The sequence below is a fragment of the Microcaecilia unicolor genome, chromosome 12 (assembly GCF_901765095.1).
Source record: "Microcaecilia unicolor chromosome 12, aMicUni1.1, whole genome shotgun sequence".
Taxonomy (NCBI): domain Eukaryota; kingdom Metazoa; phylum Chordata; class Amphibia; order Gymnophiona; family Siphonopidae; genus Microcaecilia; species Microcaecilia unicolor.
The window spans coordinates 47,626,766-47,651,774 of record NC_044042.1 but is presented as its reverse complement, the minus strand read 5'-3'; the positions used below and the strand labels follow the sequence as shown (position 1 = coordinate 47,651,774).

Here is a 25,009-nt window from a genome sequence, read left to right as displayed (position 1 = left end):
TTTTGACTCGTAACCACTTGTAACCACTTGCCTCCATCTACCCTCCTCTCTTCCTTCCCGTTCACATTAATTGATTTGATTTCCTTACTTTATTTATTTTTTTGTCTATTAGATTGTAAGCTCTCTGAGCAGGGACTGTCTTTCTTCTATGTTTGTGCAGCGCTGCGTACGCCTTGTAGCGCTATAGAAATGCTAAATAGTAGTAGTAGTAGTAGTAGAATTAATTTAAATTTAAATACCAAAACACTCCTGTGTTAAAACTCAGTGTTTCAAATAACTTTTACATTAAGCTTTGGTGACATTGTATATGGATGTTGAATCAGGTATTTAAAAGAAAAGTGCTTACGACCGCCCATGAGATAAGAATGACATTTAATTTTGAACATTTTCATAAATTTAAATGTTTTTCACAATTATGCCAAGTTACCCAATTCCAGGCTGGAGATTTTTGGACAGTCCTAGATTTCTGACCACGTCATCCTGCTACATTGGGACTTGCAGCACTGATTTCAATGAGCAAGATCCGGTACTACAAATCCCATATTACTTTGCAAAGTAAGTTCAAAACCAAGACTGGCCAAAGAGTCTGCATCCTGGAACTGGGTTACTTGAAATTTATGGCCTCAGTTGAGGTGCTGTATACGCCCCGTCATACATGCTTGACCTAGTGAACCTCCCATCCAGAAATGCCAAAAGATCTGCCCGTACCTTCCTTCATCTACACTTCCCTAGCTGCAAAGGATTAAAATACAAACTGACACACGTGTCCAGCTTTTCATTCATGAGTACACAGTTGTGGAATGCACTTCCAAAACATCTAAACACAATTAATGAAATAACTAACTTCCACAAAGTGCTGAAAACCTATCTCTTCACCAAAGCTTACCATGAAAATCCATAACTAACGACATCACATCACCACGCATCCCTGATTACGAATGTCTTTTTCTAGAACTGTTTGATTAGATCGATATGCTATGATTACTATTCCTGTCATCCTTGTAACAACCATTGTATTTCTGTACCCTGAAATGGTGCTACCATTACAGGTATTTGTAAAGCCACATTGAGCCTGCAAATAGGTGGGAAAATGTGGGATACAAGTGCAATTAATAATAATAATAATAATAATAGCTGGGGAAGATGATATCCGCTCATTGACAGATGTAGCAAAGACATTAAATATTGTGGGAGGGTATCACACTCGTTAAAGTGGCCTCACGCTCTATCAGTGTTTGCAGAATGCACTCAGGAAGGGATGAGAGGGGAAGAAAGTGTGGAAACAGCACATGGGGCCAAATACTAAGGTGCAAAAATGCTGACTGCTAATGTGCAATAATTCACTTGGGGCCCTGTTTACTAAGCAGCGCTAAGGGCACATTAGCATTTTTAACGTGCACTAATGATTAGCACGTGGTAAATGCTAAGTCACCCATAGCAAGATAGGGGAGACTAGCATTTAGCATGCACTAAAAAATGCTAGTGTGGCTTAATAAACAGGGCCCTTGGTGTTAGTGACCCATGTTAAATGATATGGAAATGAGTTTTGTAAGCTGTTTTGCATCTTGTTATTTCAACATAATTATTTGTGTTAAAAAAAAAAAAAGAAACTCAAGTCATAAACAGAAAACACAAGGTAGGCAGCCCTGAACGGTAGCTACAAGCCTGAACACCTTTGCTGAGCACAGTGGGTGGATCATTTTGGTCTTTTTTTCTACCCTTACTATGTTTAAAGCTAATTTACATCTGCTAAAAGTGCTGTTGTCGTTGTTCTGTCCTCTGACAGCCTTGCACTACTTTATAATGTGACCCTAAAATGTGTTTAATGCCTTTACTGTTATTCTCATTTCTAAGGATTTTCGTTGCTGCAGTTCTCACTGCAAAGATACGTGAGCAAGGCATTGTGCGTAATGTAGTTCACAGGCAATGCAGCCACACTTGCCTGTCTGAATAAGAACTGTTACCATTGGTTGTGCTGCTGCCTAGATCTCTTCTCTTTCTCAGTAGGACATACTTCAGGGCAGGAATGAGGTGCATGGAGAGCTTCTCCTGCCTTATTTATTTGTTACATTTGTATCCCACATTTTCCCACATATTTGCAGGCTCAATGTGGCTTACATAATACCGTGAAGGCATTCGTCAAGTCCAGTACAGGATAAGTACAAAAATGTTGTAGTGGGATAGGGAAGATAAGATTCAATCAAGTTGGGTTTGAGGTAAAAGGGTTTGTTAATGTCCAATACGATCTTTGATAGTGAAGTGTTGCAGGGTTAAGTTGGGTCAGTCGGATATGCCTTTCCGAATAGGTGAGTCTTTAATAATTTTCTGAATTTTAGGTGATCGTTTTCACAACTTGTGGCAGTGCGTTCCACAGGCGTGTGCTTATGTAAGAGAAGTTGGACGCATGGGTTGTCTTGTATTTTAGTTCTTTGGGTAGTGGAGATTCAGGTAAGACCGTGATGAACTGGTACTATTTCTGATTGGGAGATTGATTAGGTCAATCATGTAACCTGGGACTTCACCGTAGATAATCTTATGGACTAAGGTGCAGATTTTGAAAGAGATACGTTCCTTGATAGGAAGCCAGTGCAGTTTCTCACGGAGTGGTGTGGCGCTTTGGAATCGTGTCTTACCAAATATCAATCTGGCTGCTGTGTTTTGTGCCGTCTGGAGTTTCTTTGTGAGTTGTTCTTTACATCCCGCATAGATTCCATTGCAGTAATCAACGTGATATGATTGCTTCCCTAGCAAGGATCAACCTACTAAAAATCCTGTAGCTCATTTACAGATAAAAATGAAATCAGCAAGGAACCCCAAAAAGTAAAACTGAAAGTTATGTGCGAGTGTTATCTTGTTTCCCTCTGTACTTACTGCAGGCACAGACTTTGCCTTCTCATGCACAGCTGGAAAGGCCACGCTGGAAGGCTGCAGCCCAGACTTTGACAGTTCTGTCTGCTCAGTAAACATGTCAGATTCTCCAACTATTTCTTTTGGGTTAGTGTTTGCTGTTTTTCTGCACTGCGAAATTATTTCCTTTCAGATGAAAAAGTACAATCCCCCCCCCCCCCCACCACACATTCCAGTGAATAATAATAAAATCATATTTCAGCATACTCTGATATAACAGAACTATATCACCTCCTATTGCAAAATCTTCTCAAGTGGCAATGTCTGCTGGAAGGGTGCTGCCTACTCTCCTGTACTGGAGCTACCAAGTTACGTATTCCAGGAAGGATTTTTGGGCAAGTCCTGGATTTTTAACAACCCCATCTTGATGCATTATATACATTTAGGGGAAATATGTGCCAACATTTTGAAAATTCTTCACACTTGATTCATAACTTTCTTGTGCATAATTCCCCTGTTATAAGCAGTGACCTCTCCACAGACATGAAATACCCCCTCCCCCCCACACATCACCACAGCAGTTTCCCTCCTCAGCTTCCACCTTCTTCATTTCTCTCTTAGATTGTATCCCTTCCTCTCACATCCCCTGGGCCCACCATGCTCAAAGGTCATGCACTAAAACCAACAGCACAGACCCCACTGAGCAAGAAGAGTGCAGAAACCTAGTTCTCCAGTGTTCAAAGGAAATTATATGTGTACAATGATAGTGAAAGGAATATGCTTGAGAATTCTTGTGCACGTGCCCAGGGAAGACTGGAACTGCAATCATACATTGGCACCATTCTATGCCTTTAAATATAAGTGTTTCAAAATTTGTTTTCACTTGAGAAATTCGTATTTAAGTGAACAATGGTGCCGATTCGTGCTTGTTTTGCTCGGACTTGCACACATTTGACTTTCACTATCAGCATTTCTAGGCTGCACGGGCTTTCTTCTGCTCCTATAAGAACATAAAACTGCCATTTTAAAGAAGAATTCTGAAGAAATCCTATCTTCAAACCCTTCAACATCACCCCAGCATTAAGGGCAGCATTTGTTTCTGCACTGTGTTCTGAGCATTGGGAGAGAATACCAAATAACCTCATTAACATCTGTTTGAGTACATTTAAATAAAATTTGCAGACATCTTTGGCACGAATGTTTCCCATGTTAGAGCCCTGTTAATATTCTGCACACATTAACGTGCGTACTAGTCCAGCGCTAATTGCCTCTAGGTTTTCATTGTCAGTCCCCTGGTAAGTTTAGTCCCCGACTTCTATGCCCATTCTCTAAGGTAAATACCTCCTATTTTTCTCTCCCTCCCTCACCCCTTTTTGTTCACCTACCCTCTAAAGCTCTCTGCCTTCTACAGTTTTCTCTCCCCACCCTCAGCATTCATTACCCTCCCCATTCTTCCCATTCTCTCCCCCCAACCCTCAGCATTCACTGCCTCCCTTCTTCCTCCCTATCTCTCAGCAAAGCCTCTGCTTTGTCCATCCCCAGGGTCTCTTCCTCCAAGTATAATAACACTTCCCAGGCAAAACCCACCTTACTTTTCTCTGCCCCAATCCCCATGGCACACCCTCCACTTTTCTCTTCACTCTCCCACAGCACACATGACTCCATTCACCTTTCTCCAGCTCTTCCCTCCTCCCCCTTCCCATGGCACATGCCTACCTCATCTACCTTTCTCCAGCCCTCCCCACCAAGGAATGACTCACCCATCCACCTTTTTCCAGCCCTCCCCCCTCATGACATTCTCCAGCCCCCCATTCCATTCTGTCCACCCTGCTCCTGCCCCCCCACCATAGTACATACAACCTCATCCACCTTTCTGTAACCCTTCACCCTGCTCTCATGGCACACACACACATCATGAACCTTTCTTAAGCCCCTCCCATTACACACACCACTTCATTCACCTTTCTCCAGTCTCCCTGTGGCACATCCCATCCCATACATTTTTTTGTTACATTTGTACCCCGTGCTTTCCCACTCATGGCAGGCTCAATGCGGCTTACATACAAGTACTTATTTGTACCTGGGGCAATGGAGGGTTAAGTGACTTGCCCAGAGTCACAAGGAGCTGCCTGTGCCTGCAGTGGGAATCGAACCCAGTTCCCCAGGACCAAAGTCCACCACTCTAACCACTAGGCCTCTCCTCCACTCCCCTCCCACCAGCCTTCCACACCCTCCCATGGTGCATACACCTCATTCATCTTTCTCCAGCCCACTCCCCCTTCCCATGACATATACCTATCTTATTCATTTTCTCCTGCTTTCCAATGCACACCCCATCCCACTTTCCTTCAGTCACTCTTCCTCTATCTGATGGTGCAACGAGAAGCAACTGTACATTGGGTCATGTCGTCCTCCTTTGCCGTCCTAGGCCCGACTGCTCTTTGAGCCACAGGGACCTCTGGCTTAAAGGAACAGTCAGGACCAAGGCAGCAGAAGAAAAGTAAGTGGTCCAATGTACAGACCTGCACCTCCTGCTCTTGATTAGGAACATACAAAGACATAGAGAATGATCACTGATAAAGGTCATGTGGCTTATCCAGACTGTCCATCTCTACCAACATCTTCCTAAGAGATCTTACTTGTCCCAAGCTTTCTTGAACTCAGATACAGTCTTCAAGTTCACCGCCTCCACCAGGAGGACGTTCCATGCATCACCACCCTTTCTGTGAAGCAGTATTTCCTCAGGTTACTCCTGAGTCTTTCCCTTGTACCCTTTCACCTTCATCCTATGCCCCCTCATTCCAGAGCTTCCTTTCAATTGAAAGAGACTTGTCTTCTGTGCATTTATGCCACAAAGATATTTAAATGTCTCTGTCAGATCTCTCCCTCCCACCATTCTTCAAAACTATACATATTGAGATCTTTAAGTCTGTCCCCATATGCTTTATGAAGACCACTGACCATTCTAATAGTCGCCCTCTGACTCACTCCATCCTTTATATATGATCTCCAAAATTGCACACTGTACTTTAAATAGGTCTTTACCAGAAAGTGGAGGGAGGGAGGCAGCAAACAAAGCCAATTCCTTCTTCACCATTGAACCAGCCTGTTCAGAGGTCAGTGCATTCTGCACAGGTGGAGCATTCTGCACACATTTTGTGCTGTACAATTGCGCAGAATTTCCCCAGGAGTCATGGGACTTGTGGTGCTGATTTAAAGGGTAGAATCAGAGTCTACAACACAGATTTAGGATATAAGTTCAAAACCAGAACTGACCTAAATGTCTCTCTCCTTGAACTGAATAAACTTGGTAGCTGTACTGTACCCTGAGAGCTGAGAAGGTGCTGCCTGCTCTCCAGCACTGTGAGAGGTGAGAAGGTGCCACCCGCTTTCCAGTATTGAGAGATTTGGGAGGTGCTACCTTCTCCCCAGTACTGTGGACGAGTGATGCTTAATCCCAGTTCAGTGGGAGTTGAGAGAATATTCTCTGCTGCCCAGCACTGTAAGAGATGGGAGGGTGCTGCTTCCTCCCCAATACTGTGACAAGTGAGAAGATGCCACCTGCTTCCAATGTTGAGAGAACTGGAAGGATGCTACTTAATCCTCAGTTAGGTGAGAGCTGAGAGGGTGCCAGCTGCTGCCTTGCAGTATGAGAGTTTATTTATTTATTTGTGAAGTCTTCTGTCCTGCACTATCCTCAACTCTTGTTGGAAGGATACTGCTTGCCCCTAAGTACTGTGAGCTGTTAATGCAGCTATCTGTGCCCAGAATATTACTGGACAGGTTTGCTCATTGCTCCCTGCCATTCTTAAATCCCCCTTTCTATTTCCTCTCAATAACCCAGGGGTCAGTAAATATAGTCAGAGGCAGTGGGACACCATCTGGGTGCCCTGGAGGATATGATGAATGCCACCATCTGACAGAAACCTGCTGATGTCATTGGAGAGAACTTCCACAGCACCAGCAGATCAGAGACTTGATAGGGTCATTCCACGTTGTCTATTAACTAAAGTCCAAGTTGTGATGTGTATTCTGGAATTTCTATTTCTCTGTACAGCTGAACTCTTTGGTATAAATAGCAGGTAGCAGCTGAGATTCTCTATCAGCAGGCGACAGGCACACACGGGCAGGTAAGCTGCTACAGGAAAAGGATGCTAGAGCTATTGAGTAACCCTTTAGGGGAATGCCTGAAGGAATTTTAACAATATGATTGGGTATAATGCAGAATCGCAGATTGACTTTTAAAGTTAAATTCAGGTTTTAAAAAAACATAGGCAAAAAGGAGCTAATGGTGTTCACAGAAGATGCCACTTCTCCAGGGCAGATATTGGGATCCAATGTGTGATTCCATGGATTATATAAGGATACAAATCCAGAAATGAAGAGCAATAAACAAAATGAAGTAAATGGACATATTTTTCTTGGTCAAGCCATATGTTTCTTGATTTGCTTTTATTCTGACCTGATGAAGGCAATGTAGCTTTTAAGAAATGGATTTAGTACAATACAAGGGTTTATTGACCTTTATTTCTATGCATTCAAGTGGACTAAGAGGGTGAGCATACTATCTTATCCTAAAACATCCAGGAACTCTAGGGCATTCTGTAAGGATGTAGAAGGGAGGGGTTAAAATCCACGTGGAAGAGAATGTAGACCTCTGCCCTTTATTTTGGAAAATCCGTAGTAAGTTTTCCCATCTTGTTTCTTTCGCTCTTTTCTTTTCTCCCCCCTCTCTTCTTATTCAGATATTACTGAATTTCAAATCTGAGCTATTGTTAGCATGAAACTGGCTTTTGATCTGGGTTTTCAATCTTATAATGACTAGTGTTCCCTTGTTTTACAGAAAGCTCAAGCTCTGCTGTTACTCAACATGTCTCTGAAAGGCGTTTTCCTCATCTTGGCCATTTGTGCTTTTACAGGTAAGGGGATGTTGGATGCATGGGGAAGAGTTCTGTCTATCAATGACATATATGCAGTGAAATCATCTAACCTGGACTACACTGAGCCATCAGAGTTTGCATTCTATGGACTGGCTGTCTTGTTATAGACAGCACATGTGTATATTACTAGTCAACTAGATTTTAATTTTGATTGAACAGTTTCCTCCTGTTCCAGTAGTTGTCCAATTGGAACCAGGTTCTGTTGGTCTATAGAGCTATAAGCCTTCATTCAGAATTACTTAGGGATTTCTCCCTTTTATAAAACTTTCTCTCCACAATCTTAGTCCAGTTATTTTAGCAATAGTCCTCAACAAGGTCCCCTGGATCCCTGCAATCATGGGCCCTAAATCCATCCACTAGGTATCACTGTTGTTCAATGACTGGGATGTCCTCCTCTTAAGGACTGTCAGTACTACTTCCATGGAATCTCTAGCCCTGGCTGACCCAAGACTCAAACCAGGTCCTCTATGGCAGTTTACACCACTGCTAGTGAGCCATTATGCTAAACTGAATGAGGTGACTTTGAGTAGGCAGCTTGCCGGTACTGTGTATTTAATCCTGTGACCTCTCAATGGACTTCTCTAATTCTATCCAGTTGTCATGTCCGAATGGCTTATTGTATCATTTCTAGGGGGCAGATAAGGAGAGGTGTAATCAGGTCCTTTCCACTGCAAATTAACCACAAAGTTGAATAGAATTCCTTGGTCTAGGTATGTCAGAGCCAGGGTTTACCATCAGCCTAAACGAAGCAGCACAGTGAAAGTGTGTGACTCTCAAGTTATAAAACCAAAGGGAAGGAAGGATAAAGAACCCTTGAGGAATGATTGTGTGTGCGCTGTTCTTGTCTTTCAGGCGCTAAGGCTGACCTGAGCACTGACCGGGTAGCTGATGCCTTCTGGAATTACATTACTCAGCTGGTCACAAATACCCAGCAGACCTTTGAAAAGATCCAGCAGTCAGAGATTAACCAACAGCTCAAGTAGGTACCCCTTAAAACTATCAGCTCCTGATCCCCATCCTCCTACCCACAGGTTAATCACATATCTCCATGTCTGAAAGGACAGGATGAACCATTTCATTCCCCTCATAAAGAAAGACTGCATGCTTGGATGAAACCAGGTCTGGCTCAGCTATTCCTTTTACAAGGGGGTTAATTGGTTACTCCATCCTTCACATTCTTGTGGTTTAGCCGTCTCCCTTCATTACTGAAGGTGGTTTGTACTAACCTGATTTATAAAACAAAACTTATATATCTGACTAGAGTATTAGTTTTATGAACATATGGTTCATAAATCCTGTGGGTTCTTATCTGCTTAGTTTATAGCTAAGTAAGGAAAACATGGAATGGTGCAAACCAGTGGATCTCAAACCTATTCTGGGGGACTACCAGCCAGTCAAGTTTTCCAGCTATCCTTAATGAATATGTATGGAAGGAATCTGCATCTAAGAGAAGTAATAGGCATGCAAATCTATCTCATACTTACTGTGGATATCTTGAAACCCTTACCGGCTGATGGTCCCCCAGGTAGAGAACCACAGAAGATTAGTATCACAAACCACAGAAAAAAGATGGATCCATTTTTTTTTAAAGTTTATTAACTATGCCTCCAAAAGCTGTAGTACATATAATAAACTTTTATCCATCTCTTTTCTGTGGTTCTCTGCCTTTGGCTATTATAGATCTTAGACTTTTTTTGCTGGTCTCTGGTGGTCCCCCAGGACAGATCTGAGAACCACTGGTGTACACTGGTCACAGTTGACCATTATGACCACAGAGGTCAGATGTTAGTTTGGCTTTGTTCTGGTTCTGGGTCAACTTCTTAGGGGCAGCAGGTTTTGTAGCACAATAATACAACACACAAGTGTGGTTTGGCAAAAGTTATTTTATCTAGAAGTAGGCTTATACCACTTAGGGCAGAAAGATAATACAGCACTGCTTCTGTGTGTCTCAGGGTCTGCCTGTCTCTCTGAATCTGTGCGTGTATATCAGTGTTTGAGTCTCTGTCAGGGCTGAGCAGGGCAAACTGCGTGGAATGGCTACAGGTAGGAGGCGGGGTGTATGGATGTGTGTCTGAAGGGTGTGTGTGTGTTTTTTTTCTCTTTGTCCCTCTATGGGTTTAAATATTTTCCCACACACACCAGCCTGTGATACAATTTGGTTTGTTTTATGAACGAAGTGTGACTTCCTGTCAGTGGCGTTCCTAGCCAGGATGGCACCCGGGGTGGATCTCCGATGCGCCCCCCCCCGGCAAAATGACACCCCCCCCAGGTGCACGCCGCTGGGGGGGGGGTGCCACGACGCGCGCCTGTCGGCTCCGAAAAGTTCGCTAACTTCGCTCTTTCGCTGCAGCTCCCTTTGCCCCGGAACAGGAAGTAACCTGTTCCGGGGCAGAGGGAGCTGCAGTGAACGAGCGAAGATAGCAAACTCGGAGCCAGGCACGCATCGCGGCACCCCCCAGCGGCGTGCACCCGGGGCGGACCGCCCCTATCGCCCCCCCCCCCCCTTGGTACGCCACTGCTTCCTGTGAAGGCACAATTTATGGAGACAGTGGTTTATTTCTATTGTTCTCCTGAGCACTGATTCTGGTCTGTTTTATTGCACAGAAACACAGGAGTTAAAACATTCAGAGGCAGGAGACATCCTTTCTACTTACAGTAGCTGCTCTCCCATAGGCTTTTGGCGGATACTCAGAGTAAGCCCTAAATAGGGTTACCATACGTCCGGATTTACCCGGACATGTCCTCTTTTTGAGGACATGTCCGGGCATCCGGACGGATTTGGCCAGCCTGCCCATTTGTCCGGATTTCTGGACAAACGGGCTGGCTGGCGGGGGCGGGAACGGAGGCGGGCGCAGGACTCCCTTCCCCTCCCCTTACGCTACTATCCCTGGTGGTCTAGAGGTACCTCTTCGCTGTTCAGGGCAGGAAAGAAAGAGCCCCCTCTTTCCTGCCCGGAGCGCTGCTGCTAGCTGCCCTGCTGCATCCTGTGTGAGTCCAGCTCTCAGCATTTCAAAATGGCCGCCGAGAGTTGACGTCTCGCGAGGCTGCTTCAACTCTCGGCGGCCATTTTGAAACACCGAGAGCCGGACTCACACAGGATGCAGCAGGGCAGCTAGCAGCAGCACTCCGGGCAGGAAAGAGGGGGCTCTTTCTTTCCTGCCCCGAGCGAAGAGGTACCTCTAGACCACCAGGGATAGTAGCGTAAGGGGAGGGGGGGTGACGGGGGAGGGAAGGTGATGGGGGGAAAAGGTGGTGACCGGGGGCGGGGTGATAGCGTGAAAGGGGCGGGGTGATGGCATGAAAGGGGTGGGGTGAGGGCATGAAAGGGGTGGGGTGAGGGTGTGAAATGGGGCGGGGCAAGTGTCCTCTTTTTATGAGGACAAAAAATGGTAACCCTAGCCCTAAAGCCTCAGGCTAGCTTTTGGGGCTTAGGGCCTTGCACAGCATAAGCTAATGCTGACAACAATGAGCAGTTGAATACGCTCTGTGAGTAGGTTGGGGAGATGCTTATTCACCACCCAGACAGTCCACTCTATCATCTTGTAGATAATGCACCCTGTTCCAGCTCCTGGCCGATTTGAAAATCACTTCATAAATCTGGGACCTTTGTCTCTAGTGTGTCTTCTAATTCAAGTTATTGTTTCACACTATTGTAAAAATTAGCTTGCATTACTGGTATCTTCCCCGCACACATTGTTTTGAATGTTTTCAGAGCGCAGGAATCAGAAGGTCAAAAACCTTCACTGTGAAGAAGTGCTGGAATTCTACCAGCTATATATGTCTAGCAGGGGCGTATCTGAACTGCGGTGGTAGGGGGGGGCCAGAGCCAGAGTGGGGGGGCACATTATAGCCCCCCCGCCGCCGCTGCTGCTGCCGCCGACCCCCCCCTGCCACGGCCACCTACCTTTGCTGGCGGGGGACCCCAACCCCCACCAGCCAAGGTCCGCTTCCTCCTGCCGCTGCCTTTAAAAATATTCATTCAGCTGGCGGGGGACCGCAACCCCTGCCAGCCGAGCCAAGGTCTTTCAAGTTCTGCTTCGTTGTCCTCGTGCTGTTCAACTGCTAAATCCAGTTTCGGAGTCTGACGTCGCAGCACGTTGTACGTGCAGGACGTCAGACTCACAGACTCTGTTTCTGTGAGTCTGACGTCCTGCACGTACAACGTGCTGCGACATCAGACTCCGAAACTGGATCAGCTTTGAACAGCACGAGGACGACGAAGCAGAACTTGAAAGACCTCGGCTCGGCTGGCGGGGGTTGCGGTCCCCCACCAGCAAAGGTAGGCGATGGCGGGGGAGGGTTGATGGCGGTAAGGGGGTCCAGGGCGAAATCTGCGGGGGCCTAGGCCCCCGTGGCCCCACGCAGATACACCCCTGATGTCTAGTCCAGTGCTTCTCAGCCCTGTCCTGCAGACACATCTAGACAGTGAGGTTTTCAGGATTACTACAACAAATATGCATTGGATAGATTTGCACATAGTGGACTCTATGCATGCAGAACTCTCTCGTGCATCTTCATTGTGGTTATCCTGAAAAAGAGGGTGGAGGGGTTTGAAATCCATTTCACTGCAATTGCATTTTTAAATGGTAGAGGAGCACAAGGGATTAATAGAGAGCTCCTATCACTTTGCAGGAAGCAGCACAGAGAACTTAATATACTAGGCAGGAAGATTCATTCTGTATAATTAAAACTTTCATTCCTCTTTTCTTTTATGCTTTAAGCAGTTGCATTGTGATTCATTTCCCTCCAATGTGGGTATCTGCCATTTTGTCAAGATTGGGAAAGATTATATCACACTCATGCTATACTGATTGGTCCTGGCACCACTGTGTGAATGTCATTCATGACATCACAGCCAGTGAGGCCCAATGAGATCCTGTGTGTTGCCTTGTCTGTGAAAGCTGTTTCTGTAATTTCAGAGTAAATCAATCTTCCCAAATGTCTGCAGGATGAGGTTTATCACTTGCCATATTTATGTGATTGCCTAATTCAACATTCTAGTTGTCATGGCTAATTTTGAAATATTGTAAAGTCTGACATGTTAAATTGTATAATTATTGAAGCCTACACTGTCTAGAAACCTCCATAAATCCATAGGTCCTCATGGCAATGGAAGGATATATTCTGAATGTTATTTTCCTCTTTCTCCTATTGGCTTACATCTCAATCACAGTCTGCCTCTACTAGGGATGGGCAGTTGTTAACAATGACAGAAGAAATGCCAATGAGATTTTCTGTCATTGGCAAATGAAAATGGGCAGGACTTGATTTTGTTTGCCAATGCAGTTGGCGCCTGATCCTTCCTCCCTGCCACAATCCAAGGCCTCCCAGCCCTCTCCTGAGAAGATAATCCCCCTCCCCACAGTCCCATTCCAACTTCCCATAGGCCACCCAGGCTTACCTGAATATCCAAGTGGACTAGCGGTGTCCATTGGGACAAGAACAATGCCCATTTGCTCCTGGTCATGTCTGTATAATATCCAATATGATATCCACGATCTTTCACCATTGTCTTGCGGTACAGCCAAGACTATAGTGAAAGGTTGCTCTCATCATGTTGGATGTGGCATGGCGTTTGGGCAGGAGTCAAGGGGCATTGCTCCTACCCAAATGAACCCCACTAGATCATCATAGATATTCAGGTAAGTCTGAGGGGTCTAGGGGGAGTGAGGGTTGAGAAGGGGGTTCTTGGGAGATATGACTGCCTTTAGGAGAGCCAGAAGGGGGGGGGGCTTGGTTATCTGTTCTTAGGGGGGGGGCTGTTGAGAGGGGCCCCTGAAATTTTTCATTTTGTGTAATGTCCCGTGGTGACAAAAGGGGGGAACCCATGAACAATATTAACATTCCCTTAAATGACCATGTGCTTAGTTCAAAACTAATCAGATTACAACTTTATCCAGCACTTGGTATGCTGGATGCATCTCAATTCAAATGGCTAGGCTCCACTTCTGAAACACTAAATGGTTAAAGAGAAACCTCAGAATATTCACATAGTAAGTAATAAATTCTTTATCTCTCCCTTGCACAGTGTTTTTATACAGGAGAAACTGAAAGATGTGCATCTTTATGCTGGGAATCTCCAGGAGAAGATTATTCCATTCACTACACAGCTCCATGCTCAGCTCACTCAAGATTCAGATAAACTCAGGGAGCAAATCCAGGCTGAACTAGACCAGCTTTACCAGAAATTGTCCCAGTACCCAGATGGGGTCCACAAGCAGATTACTATTAAAATTGAGGACATAAAGAACAAACTGACCCCCGTTGCTGAGGAATTCCGCAACCAGGTCAGCCAGAACACCGAGGAGCTTCGTGAGCAGCTCATCCCTCGCTTTCAAGAACTCCAAGCCAAGATCCGGGAGACGGTGGACAACACCAAGCAAGCACTGGCCCCCTATGCTGATGAGTTCAAGGAGAAGATCACCAAAGGTACAGAACAGGTTAAGGAGAAACTGGCCCCCTACACTGACAAAATCAATACCCAGATTGATCAGATCGTGTTAGAGCTTCGAAACAGTCTTTCACCTTATACCCAGGATGTGCAAGAGAAGCTCAACCAACAGATTGAGCTGATGGCTTTCCACATGAAAAAGAGTGCTGAAGAACTGCATCAACAAATCTCTGACAAGGTGGAAACTCTGAAGCGGGATCTGACCCCTTTAGCAGAGGAGCTGAAGGAGAAAGTGAACAGCAATGATGTCATCAAGCAGCTCAACCAGAAATTTGAGGAATTCAGTCAGAATGTGTCCCTCTATGAACAGTCCTTCAAAACCCTGCTCATCCAGCAAGCTGAAAAGATGAAGCAGAAACTTGGACCTTATAATGTCAACATACAGGATGAGCTGGAATTTCTGGAGAAAGATGTTTATGTAAAGATTAGATCTTTCCTAAATGCCGCTTTCCAGATTGAAAACCAAGAGCAACTACCTGCTCCTGATGCTGCTGCTTAGATGTAACATCTGACCACCTTGTAAGAAATAGAGAGGGCATCTCTCTAAAGATGAGAAAGCAAACATGCACATTATCTGTTCCATCTCTTTTACAGGACATTGTACACTGAGTTTATAGAGAATTCCTGGTGAAGAGTACAGCTGCATTTATATCACTTCCAGCTCTCACAGATTTCCTGTACGCATAGCTGGCTATGGATGTACATTAAGGGTAGCTTCAGCTTGGCAGTATCTAGTTTGTTCATTATTCTTCCTTTAAATACAGTAGAAGGAAATAGTACTTGAGAAATGGACATTATAATGATGTTCACTTTCACAATAACTCTGCTAACCTAGCTTCTGTATATGTTAACATGCTGCAAGTTTGAGTATAGACACTGCTGCTACTGAAGTTACTGGTTACTGTAAAACTAGAAATTTGGAAAGTGAATAAAATGCAACATAATTATCCAAACCCTATTCTTTCTCTCTGTGGTTACCAACTTAGACCTTTTGGTGTGGCTTTTATTTAATTTATTTTTATTTATTGCATTTGTATCCCACATTTTCCCACCTGTTTGCAGGCTCAATCTGGCTTACAAATACCTGTAATAGCATTGCCATTTCAGGGTACAAAATACAATTGGTGTTACAAAATTGGGATAAGGGGAATCAGCATATTTCTGTCTCTGAAAGATGTTTATTAGATAATTTAGTTCGAAATCTCAGGCCTAACTATGCAGTGTATGCTGTAAAATTCAGAAAGGTGCAAACTATTAAGACAATCTCTGTGGGTCATTCAAACTAATGCATTGTGCAGTGGACAGGGTCAGACCATTGGGACAATAGGGCAGTGCCCGAGGGTCCATTCTCCCCTAGCTTCCATCTAATTGAATCACTTTTGATAGGTGATTAGGAGTCTATGGTCCTTATTGCCCAAGGGCTTAGAACACTGTCAGTCCTCCCCTGGCAGTGCATAATAAATATAGAGATGTCTATTGTGTAAAATTCCTAATCTGTATGCAGTGGAATATCTGGAGACATTTGGCCTGTCAGAGCACCGGTCTTGACATCTAGAGGTGGCCAGTTCAAATCCCACTGCTGCTCCTTGTGATCTTGGGCAAGTCACTTAACCCTCCATTGCCTCAGGTACAAAATTAGATTAGATTGTGAGCCCTCCAGGGACAGAGAAATACCCAGTGTACCTGAATGTAACTTACCTTGAGCTACTATTGAAAAAGGTGTGAGCAAAATCCAAATAAATAATAATAAGAAATAATAAGAAATGCTGGTATTGCCTGTAATATAGAGAGGCAGTGTGTATCCTTCAACACAAGGCTGAGCCATTATTGAATACTAGCTCATGGGAAGGGATATCTCCCAACACTATGCCAAGTCATTGGCTCATGAGGAGAGATATTTCCTAACACTATGCTGAGACATTGGCTAATGGGTAGTGATGTCTCCCAACACTATGTGTAGTCATTGGAAAAAAGATCCAAATAAATAAAACAGGAAGCAGAATAAATAATGGCAAATTAAATGCACAGCATTGATAAAGAAGGCTAAAAGAGAATTAGGAATGAATCATTGCTGTAGAGGCAAAAACTCATGTTCGGGTGCATTATAAACAGAAAGCCTGCTATGAGGGGATGAGTTGGACCATTAGATTATCAAGAGTAAAAAGAGCCCTCAGGGAGGACAAGGCAATAGTAGAGAGAATACATAAATTATTTGCTTCTATCTTTACTGAGGAAGATGTAAGGAAGCATGCCCATGCCAGAAATCGTATTTAAGGGTAAAAATATGGAGAAATTGAAACAAATCATGGTGAACCTGAAAGATGTAATAAGCCAAACTGACAAGCTAAAAAGCTGAAACTCACCTGTACCAGATGGTATACACCCCAGGGAACAGAAAAAGGTCAAATATTTAATTGCAAATGTATTATTGGTAATCTGTAACCTGTCATTAGAATCTTCCATGGTACTTCAAAATTGGAAGGTAGCAAATGCAAGTTTTTAAAAAGGATTTAAGAGGTGATCTGGGAAACTACAGACTGGTAAGCCTGACATGAGTGCTGGGGAAAATGGTAAAAACTATTGTAAAGAAAAACAAATTACTAAACAGCAGTGATGTAGCCCAGTATCCTGTTTCCAGCAGTGGCCAAGCCAGGTAATACCTGACAAAAACCAAATCGTGGCAACATCCCATGCTCCAAAACCCAGGGCAAGCAGTTGCTTCCCCATGTCTGTCTCAATAGCAGACTGGACTTTTCCTCCAGGAACTTGTCCAAACCTTTTTAAACCCAGATACGCCAACCGCTGTTACCACATCCTCCTGCAAAGATTTCCAGAGCTTAACTAATCGTTGAGTGAAAAAATATTTTCTCTTATTTGTTTTAAAAGTATTTCCATGTAACTTGCTTGAGTGCCCCCCTAGTCTTTTTCCTTTGGAAAGAGTTTACTTCTACTCGTTCTACACCACTCAGGATTTTGTAGACTTCAATCATATCTCCTCACATGTCTCTTTTCCAAGCTGAAGACCCCTAACCTCTTTAGCCTTTCCACATATGAGAGGAGTTTCATTCCCTTTATCATTTTAGTCGCTTTTCTTTGATCCTTTTCTAATTCCGCTATATTATTTTGAGATACAGCGACCAGAACTGAGCACAATACTCAGGTGCGGTCGCACCATGGAGCAATACAAAGGCATTATAGTCTTATTCATCATCCCTTTCCTAATAATTCCTAGCATCCTGTTTGCTTTTTTGGCTGCACACTGAGCAGAAGATTTCAGCGTATTATCTACAATGACACCTAGATCTTTTTTTTTTTAGTAATCTTTTTATTAATAACAAGCACAGCATTCCAATACAAACAAAAAGCAAATACAAACCGATTGCAGACTGTAATACTAACTTAGTAGCATCTGTAAGATACAGTACATATTTTATTCACTCTATTTGAAATATGTCTAGCTATTTCCCAATTAATACACCAGGGCACAATTTTATGCTCTAGGCTCTTGCTTGTTACTTTTCCATTTTTTCCTCCCCATCCCCCCTCTAGTCCCACCCAACCCACTATTTCCCTTACCCTTATACCCCCCCTCCCCACCCTCCTCCCGTCCAGGATTGCTCTCATGAAAAAGATTTAGGACCCACAGTAGAAGTTCCAGCAGTAGTGCTATTTAGAGGATGATTTGGAATGCATTCTGAGCAGCGCTTCCATATGCCATTATACTCCTTAGGTGCCCTATGTACCAGGTTAGCTGTTCTCCGAATCTCCCATTCTGCCATCTGATGTAAGTGCCCATACCATTGTTCGATGGGCGGCGAGAGCTGACTTAACCAGTGCTGTAATATTACCTTCCTAGCCAGCAACAACGCCAGTAATACATATTGACACTTACTACTATTCAGCCCCTGCTCCTGCAGTTCCGCATCCGATCCCATCAGCCATATGTCCACTCAAAAGAACTCTGCAGCACCTTTTCCAGCAGCGCCACCACTTTAGGCCAATACTCTTGGAGCTCGATACACTCTAGAAAATGATGTACTAGAGACCCCCTACTAATGTTGCATCTGTTACATGTGTCCGTGTCCCATAAACCCATTGCCTTCCCTTTGCTTCTGGTAATGTACGCATTGTGCAGTATTCTATATTGAATCTCATGTAATCCCACATTTGGTGTGACCTGGAATGCCAGTTCATAGCATCTAGACAATTCTTGTTCAGATACTGCCCTCCCCAAATGTGTACTCCATTCCTCCTGCTGCATGCCAAAATACCGGGAAGGCCTGCGGTCCCTCCCCTCCTTGTACCATAGGGACAGCGAGTTTTGTGTACCAGGTGTTTGCATAAACCATTGATCTAGGGCTGTGAAAGAGGCATAGTCGCCACTCTTGCCCCTTTGAGATTCCAAATAATGTCTCTATTGCAAAAATGAGTAAAAATACTTTTGGGGTATGTTCCATGCTTTTTGACAGTCGGAGAAGGTTAGACATCCACCTTTTCCCAGTTCAACCACTTGCCCAATATGTTTGCAGCTCCCCTTGAGCCAGCCATCAAAGGGAGACCCTGGTTGGCTCGCTCCGAACTCTGGGTTGCGCAAAATTTCCACAAAAGGGGATAAGCCTCTGTGGCAAATTTCTCTTCGTGTTCTCTTTTAGACTTCTTTATTAATGCTTTGCATATGACTTGCCAGGGCTTATGTTGCTTCTTATTTTCTTCATTTGGATCCTTTTTCCATTCTTTGGAGAACAGTTTTTTTTAGCTGTAATAGCCTCTTTTACTTCACCTTTTAACCATGCTGGCTGTCATTTTCTCTTCTTTCCATCTTTGCAAATATGTGGAATGCATCTGGTCTGGGGTGGGCTTCCAAGATGGTATTTTTGAATAACGTCCATGCCTGGTTTAGTATCTCTAACCTTAGCAGCAGATCCTTTTAGCTTCTTTTTAACCATTTTCCTAATTTTATTATAGTCGCCCTTTTGAAAATTAAATGCAGCTACAGTAGATTTCCTTTGTAAGTTCATCCCAGATAGTAGCTCAGACTTGATCATGTTATGATCACTGTTTCCCAGGGGACCCAACACCACAACCTCTCATACTATGCCCTGCACACCACCAAGGACCAGGTCCAAAATGGCTCTCCCTCTCATTGGTTCCTGGACCAGTTGCTCCAAGAAGCAGCTGTCTATTACATCTAGAAATTGTATCTCCCTGGCACTCCCTGATGCAACATTTATCCAGTCAATATTGGGGTAATTGAAATCGCTGCAAGTTCACGGAATAAGTAGAATATATTATCAAAAATTATCCCACAATTCTACCCTATACACAACGTGTTTGTGGGCAAATATGGCAGGCAATGATGAAAAAAGTGGAGAAAAAAGACCTCAGAAAAATTGTAACATCCTCGTTCTTAAAGGACATGCCTTTTGTATAATGAGGGAACCACTTCAATCATGCGTCTTCAAAAAAAATTCCACTATATCAACTTCACAAAAACACTGTCATTATGCCCTTACAAACACTTGTATGGAGACTCAGTTTTATCAAACAATGACTTGGAAAAAGTGCTTATCTTAGATGACGATATCTCCATGAATTTTTATAATGTCCAGCCTTACAACAGTTGTTCTCTCAAATTCCCTGTCGGGACTTTATGGAATTTGAGAGAACAACTGTTGTAAGGCTGGGAAATATAAGAGGGTGCACTCTTCATCCTCCACTGAGCCACAGTCCACCAACACACATATGCTTCCCTTAAATATGCCCTAAATATTACAGTGGGGCCCTAAAATATCAATACATCTATCAAGAAAACTGAAGATGCCAAAGTACTATAGAATACTACATAGAAAATTGATGCTCACAGAATACTTTGGTCACACACACAGAACACAAATACAGAATAAGTGACCACAAACCATAAACAAATTAAATCAAAATCCCAAGAGGCCAGACCTTGCATTTAGCACAGCACAGAGAAATACAAAGAGATGCATTTTCCCCTATACTGTGCAAAATCACATGGAAGAGACAGTGTTAGGGGAGGTACAACTAGGGCAACTGCATTTGGCCCCCTAGCCAGAGAGAACCCCAGGCCAGCTGGAAGCTGAAGAAGGTGCAGCCTGTTAGTAAGCTTTTGTGTCCCCTCCCAAATTTCTGCCTTGGGCCCCAGCCATATCTGGCAGGATGTACATTTCAAATCTGACATATTCTAGTCACAAAAGAGAAAAATAAAATTATTTTTTCTACCTTTTGTTGTCTGCTCATTTTATTTTTTAAGTCATGTTGGTCCCAGGCTCTGGTTTCTATATCCTTCTCTTAACTCACTCACCAAGGTCTCATGTCCATTTGATAGTTCTATTCTCTCTCTCCATGTCCACTATCCATCTTCTTCCATCTCTGTACCTCTATCTTCCTCCATGTTTAGTATCTTCCTTTCTCTGTGTCCCTTGTCCTCAAATTAGTACTCCCCAACCACCCACAATTTAGAGAGATAAAAGACTAGAAAGGCCGCGTTTTATGAGAAAAGCAATTCTTTAATTCTTACCAAGAGAACGTTACAATTACAAATGCTAGTTTCTCATGTGGAGAGGAGGGGACACAAACATGTGGTCTGCCTTTGCCTCTCCACATGAGAAACTAGCATTTGTAATTGTAACTTTCTCTTGGTAAGAATTAAAGAATTGCTTTTCTCATAAAACGCGGTCTTTCTAGTCTTTTATCTCTCTAAATTGTGGGTGGTTGGTGAGTACTAATTTGGGGCGGTGGTAAAAAGACTAGTAATATATTTACATTTGTGACCCCGACGTGAAAGGAGGGATTGCTTCCTAGGTCTGACTTTTGCACGCAGACTAGGTGTTTTAAGCAAGTGATACAAGTGAAATACCGGGAGAACTCCAGAAGGAGTCAACGACTCAGGGACGCCTGAGCCGACTCGGGAAGATGAAAAGTGATTGAATCCAGGGAGTACTGGATAGGCCGGCTGGCGATCGTTTCCCCAGGAGTGGTAACGCGCTTCCACATTAGCATGCCAATACAGAGGACCAGCAGTGGACGGGACGTCCAGGTGTGTGTCGCACTGACAGTAGTAAGTAGAACCTTTATTTTTTTTACAGTATTAAGTGTAAGATGGCCATGTCTTGTGAGATAGTAATTAAATGCTTTCCATTAGAAAAAATCGATTTTACTAAGACCCGTACTAAATTGCATAACTGGAACCAAAAACAAACTGATTTTTGTTGGCCAGTGCACAGATCTTTTGATCTGCCCACTTTAAAAGCATTAATTGATTATAATGATAATTACTTTCAGCCCTGTACAGTTTAGTTTTGGCCAATGTCCCTATGAAATTACAAAAAGAATTAAAGTTATCCCATGAGCATGTCACCAAAATGGGTTTGTTAAAATTCATTTCTCTTGATAAGAAGTCATAAGTTCTTTTATTGTCTGCCTTACTGTGCCCCGTAAATTTACTAGGCGGAGAATTATTGACACAATTTAACTTTTAAACAAGGGGATACTCTATGATGTTAAGTGGAGGGGCATAATCGAATGTCGCTGGCGAAATAGATTGCTGGTGATCTATTTTGGCAGCAGCGCAACAGCTGGCCAGAACCGTATTTTCGAAAAAGATGGCTGGCCATCTTTTTTTCAATAATACAGTTTAGCCCGGCCAAATGCCAGAGTTCGATGGATTTGAGATCGCCGGTTTTGTTTTTCAGCGATAATGGAAAAAAATGCCGGCCATCTCAAACCTGGCGAAATCCAAGGCATTTGGTCATGGGAGGAGCCAGCATTTGTAGTGCACTGGTCCCCCTTCCATGCCAGGACACCAACCGGGCACCCTAGGGGGCACTTCTAAAAATGTTTAAAAAATACACAAATAGCTCCCAGGTGCATAGCTCCCTTTCCTTGTGTGCTGAGCCCCCCCCCAAATCCCCCCCAAACCCACTCCCCACAACTCTACACCATTACCATAGCCCTTATGGGTGAAGGGGGGCACCTACGTGTGGGTACAGTGGGTTTGGGGGGTGGGTTGGAGGGCTCAGCACTTAGCACCACAATTGTAACAGGTGGGGGGGGGGGGGGGGATGGACCTGGGTCTGCCTGCCTGAAGTGCACTGCACCCATTAAAAACTGCTCCAGGGACTTGCATACTGCTGTCAGAGAGCTGGGTATGACATTTGAGGCTGGCATACAGGCTGGAAAAAATGTTTTTATTTTATTTTTTTAGTGAGGGAGGGGGTTGGTGACCACTGGGGGACTACGGGGAGGTCATCCCCCATTCCCTCCAGTGGTCATCTGGTCAGTTGGGGCACCTTTTTGAGGCTTGCTCATGAAAATAAAAGGACCAAGTAAACCCGGCGAAATACTGATTAGCGCCGCTTTTTTTTCCCATTATCCACGAGAGTCAGCCATCTGATAGCCATGCCCATGCCCGCCCATGTTCCGCCTTCGCTATGCCACCAACATGCCCCCTTGAACTTTCACCGGCACGGCAACGGGAAAGTGGCAATGGTGTAAAAAAAGCCGCTTTCGATTATACCGATTTCACCGCTTTTGAGAGATCGCTGGCCATCTCCCGATTTATGTCAGAAGATCACCGGCGATCACTTTCGAAAATAAGCCTTTTAGTTGCTTATTTAAAACAAATAGGAGAAAATATTTTTCATTCAAGGTATGGTAAGCTCGGGTACTTGTTGCTTCAGTACTGAAAAAGCAAGAGGTACTGCAGGGTTGGAACAAGTACCTCAGTACTGGAATAGCAGGATATGCTTGCGGGCAGGAATGTGGTGTATGGGGAGCTTCTCCTGCCTTATGATTGCTTCCCTGGCATGGATAAATCTACTAAAAATCCTGTAGCTCATTTACAGATTAAAATGAAATCAGCAAGGAACCCCAAAAAGTAAAACTGAAAGTTATGTGCGAGTGTTATCATGTTTCCCTCTGTACTTACTGCAGGCACAGACTTTGCCTCCTGGGCACAGCTGGAAGGGCCACGCTGGAAGGCTGCAGCCCAGACTTTGACAGTTCTGTCTGCTCAGTAAATAAATGTCAGATTCTCCACCTACTTCTTTGGGATTAGTGTTTGCTGTTTTTCTTCACTGTAAAATTATTTTCTTTCAGCTAGAAATGTACCCCCCCCCCCCCCACACACTCCAGTGAATAATAACAAAAGCTTATTTCAGTGCACTCTGATATAACAGAACTATATCGTCCTTTACTCCAAAATCTTCCCATATGACAATGTCTGCTGGGAGGGTGCTGCCTACTTCTCTGTACTGGACCTGCCAAGTTACATATTCTAGGAAGGATATTTGGACCAGTCCTCAATTTTTTTATAACTCCATCTTGATGCATTATGCACATCTAGAAGAATTATGTGCCAAAAATTTGAAAATTCTGCAAACTTCGGAGGTCTTTTGCAAAGCATTGGTAAGCCCAACGTGGGCTTACCGAATGTTAAATTGGGACTACTGCTGGCCCAATGTAGCCGCTGGCAGTAGTTCTGCCCTGAGCGCGTGCCATTTCCGGAGGAAAAAGAAAACCACTGGAAGTGACTTGTGCAGCAGTAACCTGGTGGTAATTGGGCATCTCTGTATGCTGCCTGGTTACCGCTGGAGCCCTTATCTGCCACCTCAATAACAGTAAGGCTTTCCCGCTGCATGACCACGTGGTAAGAGTTCTCTTATCACATGGCCATGTTTGTCTGGGGGCTTTTTACCTACTGTGGTAAATAGGGCCCTGGTGCACAGGAAAAGTGGCCCTCGCCACTAACACAGGGCCCTTTTTCCTGCAGCTTTTTTTTTAGTTACATTTGTACCCTGTGCTTTCCCACTCATGGCAGGCTCAATGCGGCTTACATGGGGCAATGGAGGGTTAAATGACTTGCCCAGAGTCACAAAGAGCTGCCTGTGCCAGGAATTGAACTCAGTTCCTCCGTTCCCCAGGACCAAAGTCCACCACCCTAACCACTAGACCACTCCTCCCCTCCATTTGTAATTTTCTTTTTTTTTAAGTTCAAATATTTTTATTACAGAACTTTTGAAATACAAAAACTGATAAAACATTGATATAAAGCTGAAGAAAAGCAAAAATTACAAACTGTGCAATAAATGGAAAACCCAAAGAAAGGATTCTAATGCGTATTGCTTATGTTTGATTTATTCTTATGTACACCACCTTGAGTGAATTCTTTCAAAAAGGTGGTAAATAAATCCTAATAAATAAATAATGATAAGCATTGTTTTGAGGATACATGGTCAAAGTAAAGGAACAATGAAAGTACAGAATCATGATTGCTGACGTGAAATTCCTGAATGTTAAGTTGTGTTTAAGGTTTCCAAATACATTGTATTGAACTGCTCTGATTGATTTTCTCCACAGCTTTGACTTCGTGTTTATAAGTCAAACAGACTATATTCCACCAAAATGTACTGTTTAACATAGATGAGTTTTTCCAGTTTCCCGGTATAGATTGTACTGCAATAGAAATCAAAATGTCATACAATCTACCTTTGTCCATATCCAGGTCAAATTGAGGATGTAAGGATCTAAGTATGATCATACTATGTGAGAATTAAAGATGGAGATCCAGTATTTCAGTGACGTAATTTCAAACTTGTGACCAAAAGGGGAAATGGGACTTGATATACGGCCTTTCTGAGGTTTTTGCAACTACATTCAAGGTGGTTTACATATATTCAGGTACTTATTTTGTACCAGGACCAAAGGAGGGTTGGGTGGCTTGCCCAGGGTCACAGGGAGCTGCAAT

At 43.7% G+C, this 25,009-nt stretch overlaps 1 protein-coding gene across 1 annotated transcript; it reads left to right on the top strand.

The window, feature by feature from the left end:
- Positions 1 to 6,884: 6,884 nt before the first annotated feature.
- Positions 6,885 to 15,191, top strand: LOC115482278 (apolipoprotein A-IV-like). Its single transcript, XM_030221944.1, has 4 exons — positions 6,885 to 6,977; positions 7,691 to 7,766; positions 8,640 to 8,766; positions 13,816 to 15,191. Exons 2-4 carry the CDS (start codon positions 7,718 to 7,720, stop codon positions 14,735 to 14,737), a joined length of 1,098 nt encoding a protein of 365 aa, XP_030077804.1. The 5' UTR covers positions 6,885 to 6,977; positions 7,691 to 7,717; the 3' UTR covers positions 14,738 to 15,191.
- The last annotated feature ends 9,818 nt before the right edge of the window (positions 15,192 to 25,009 follow it).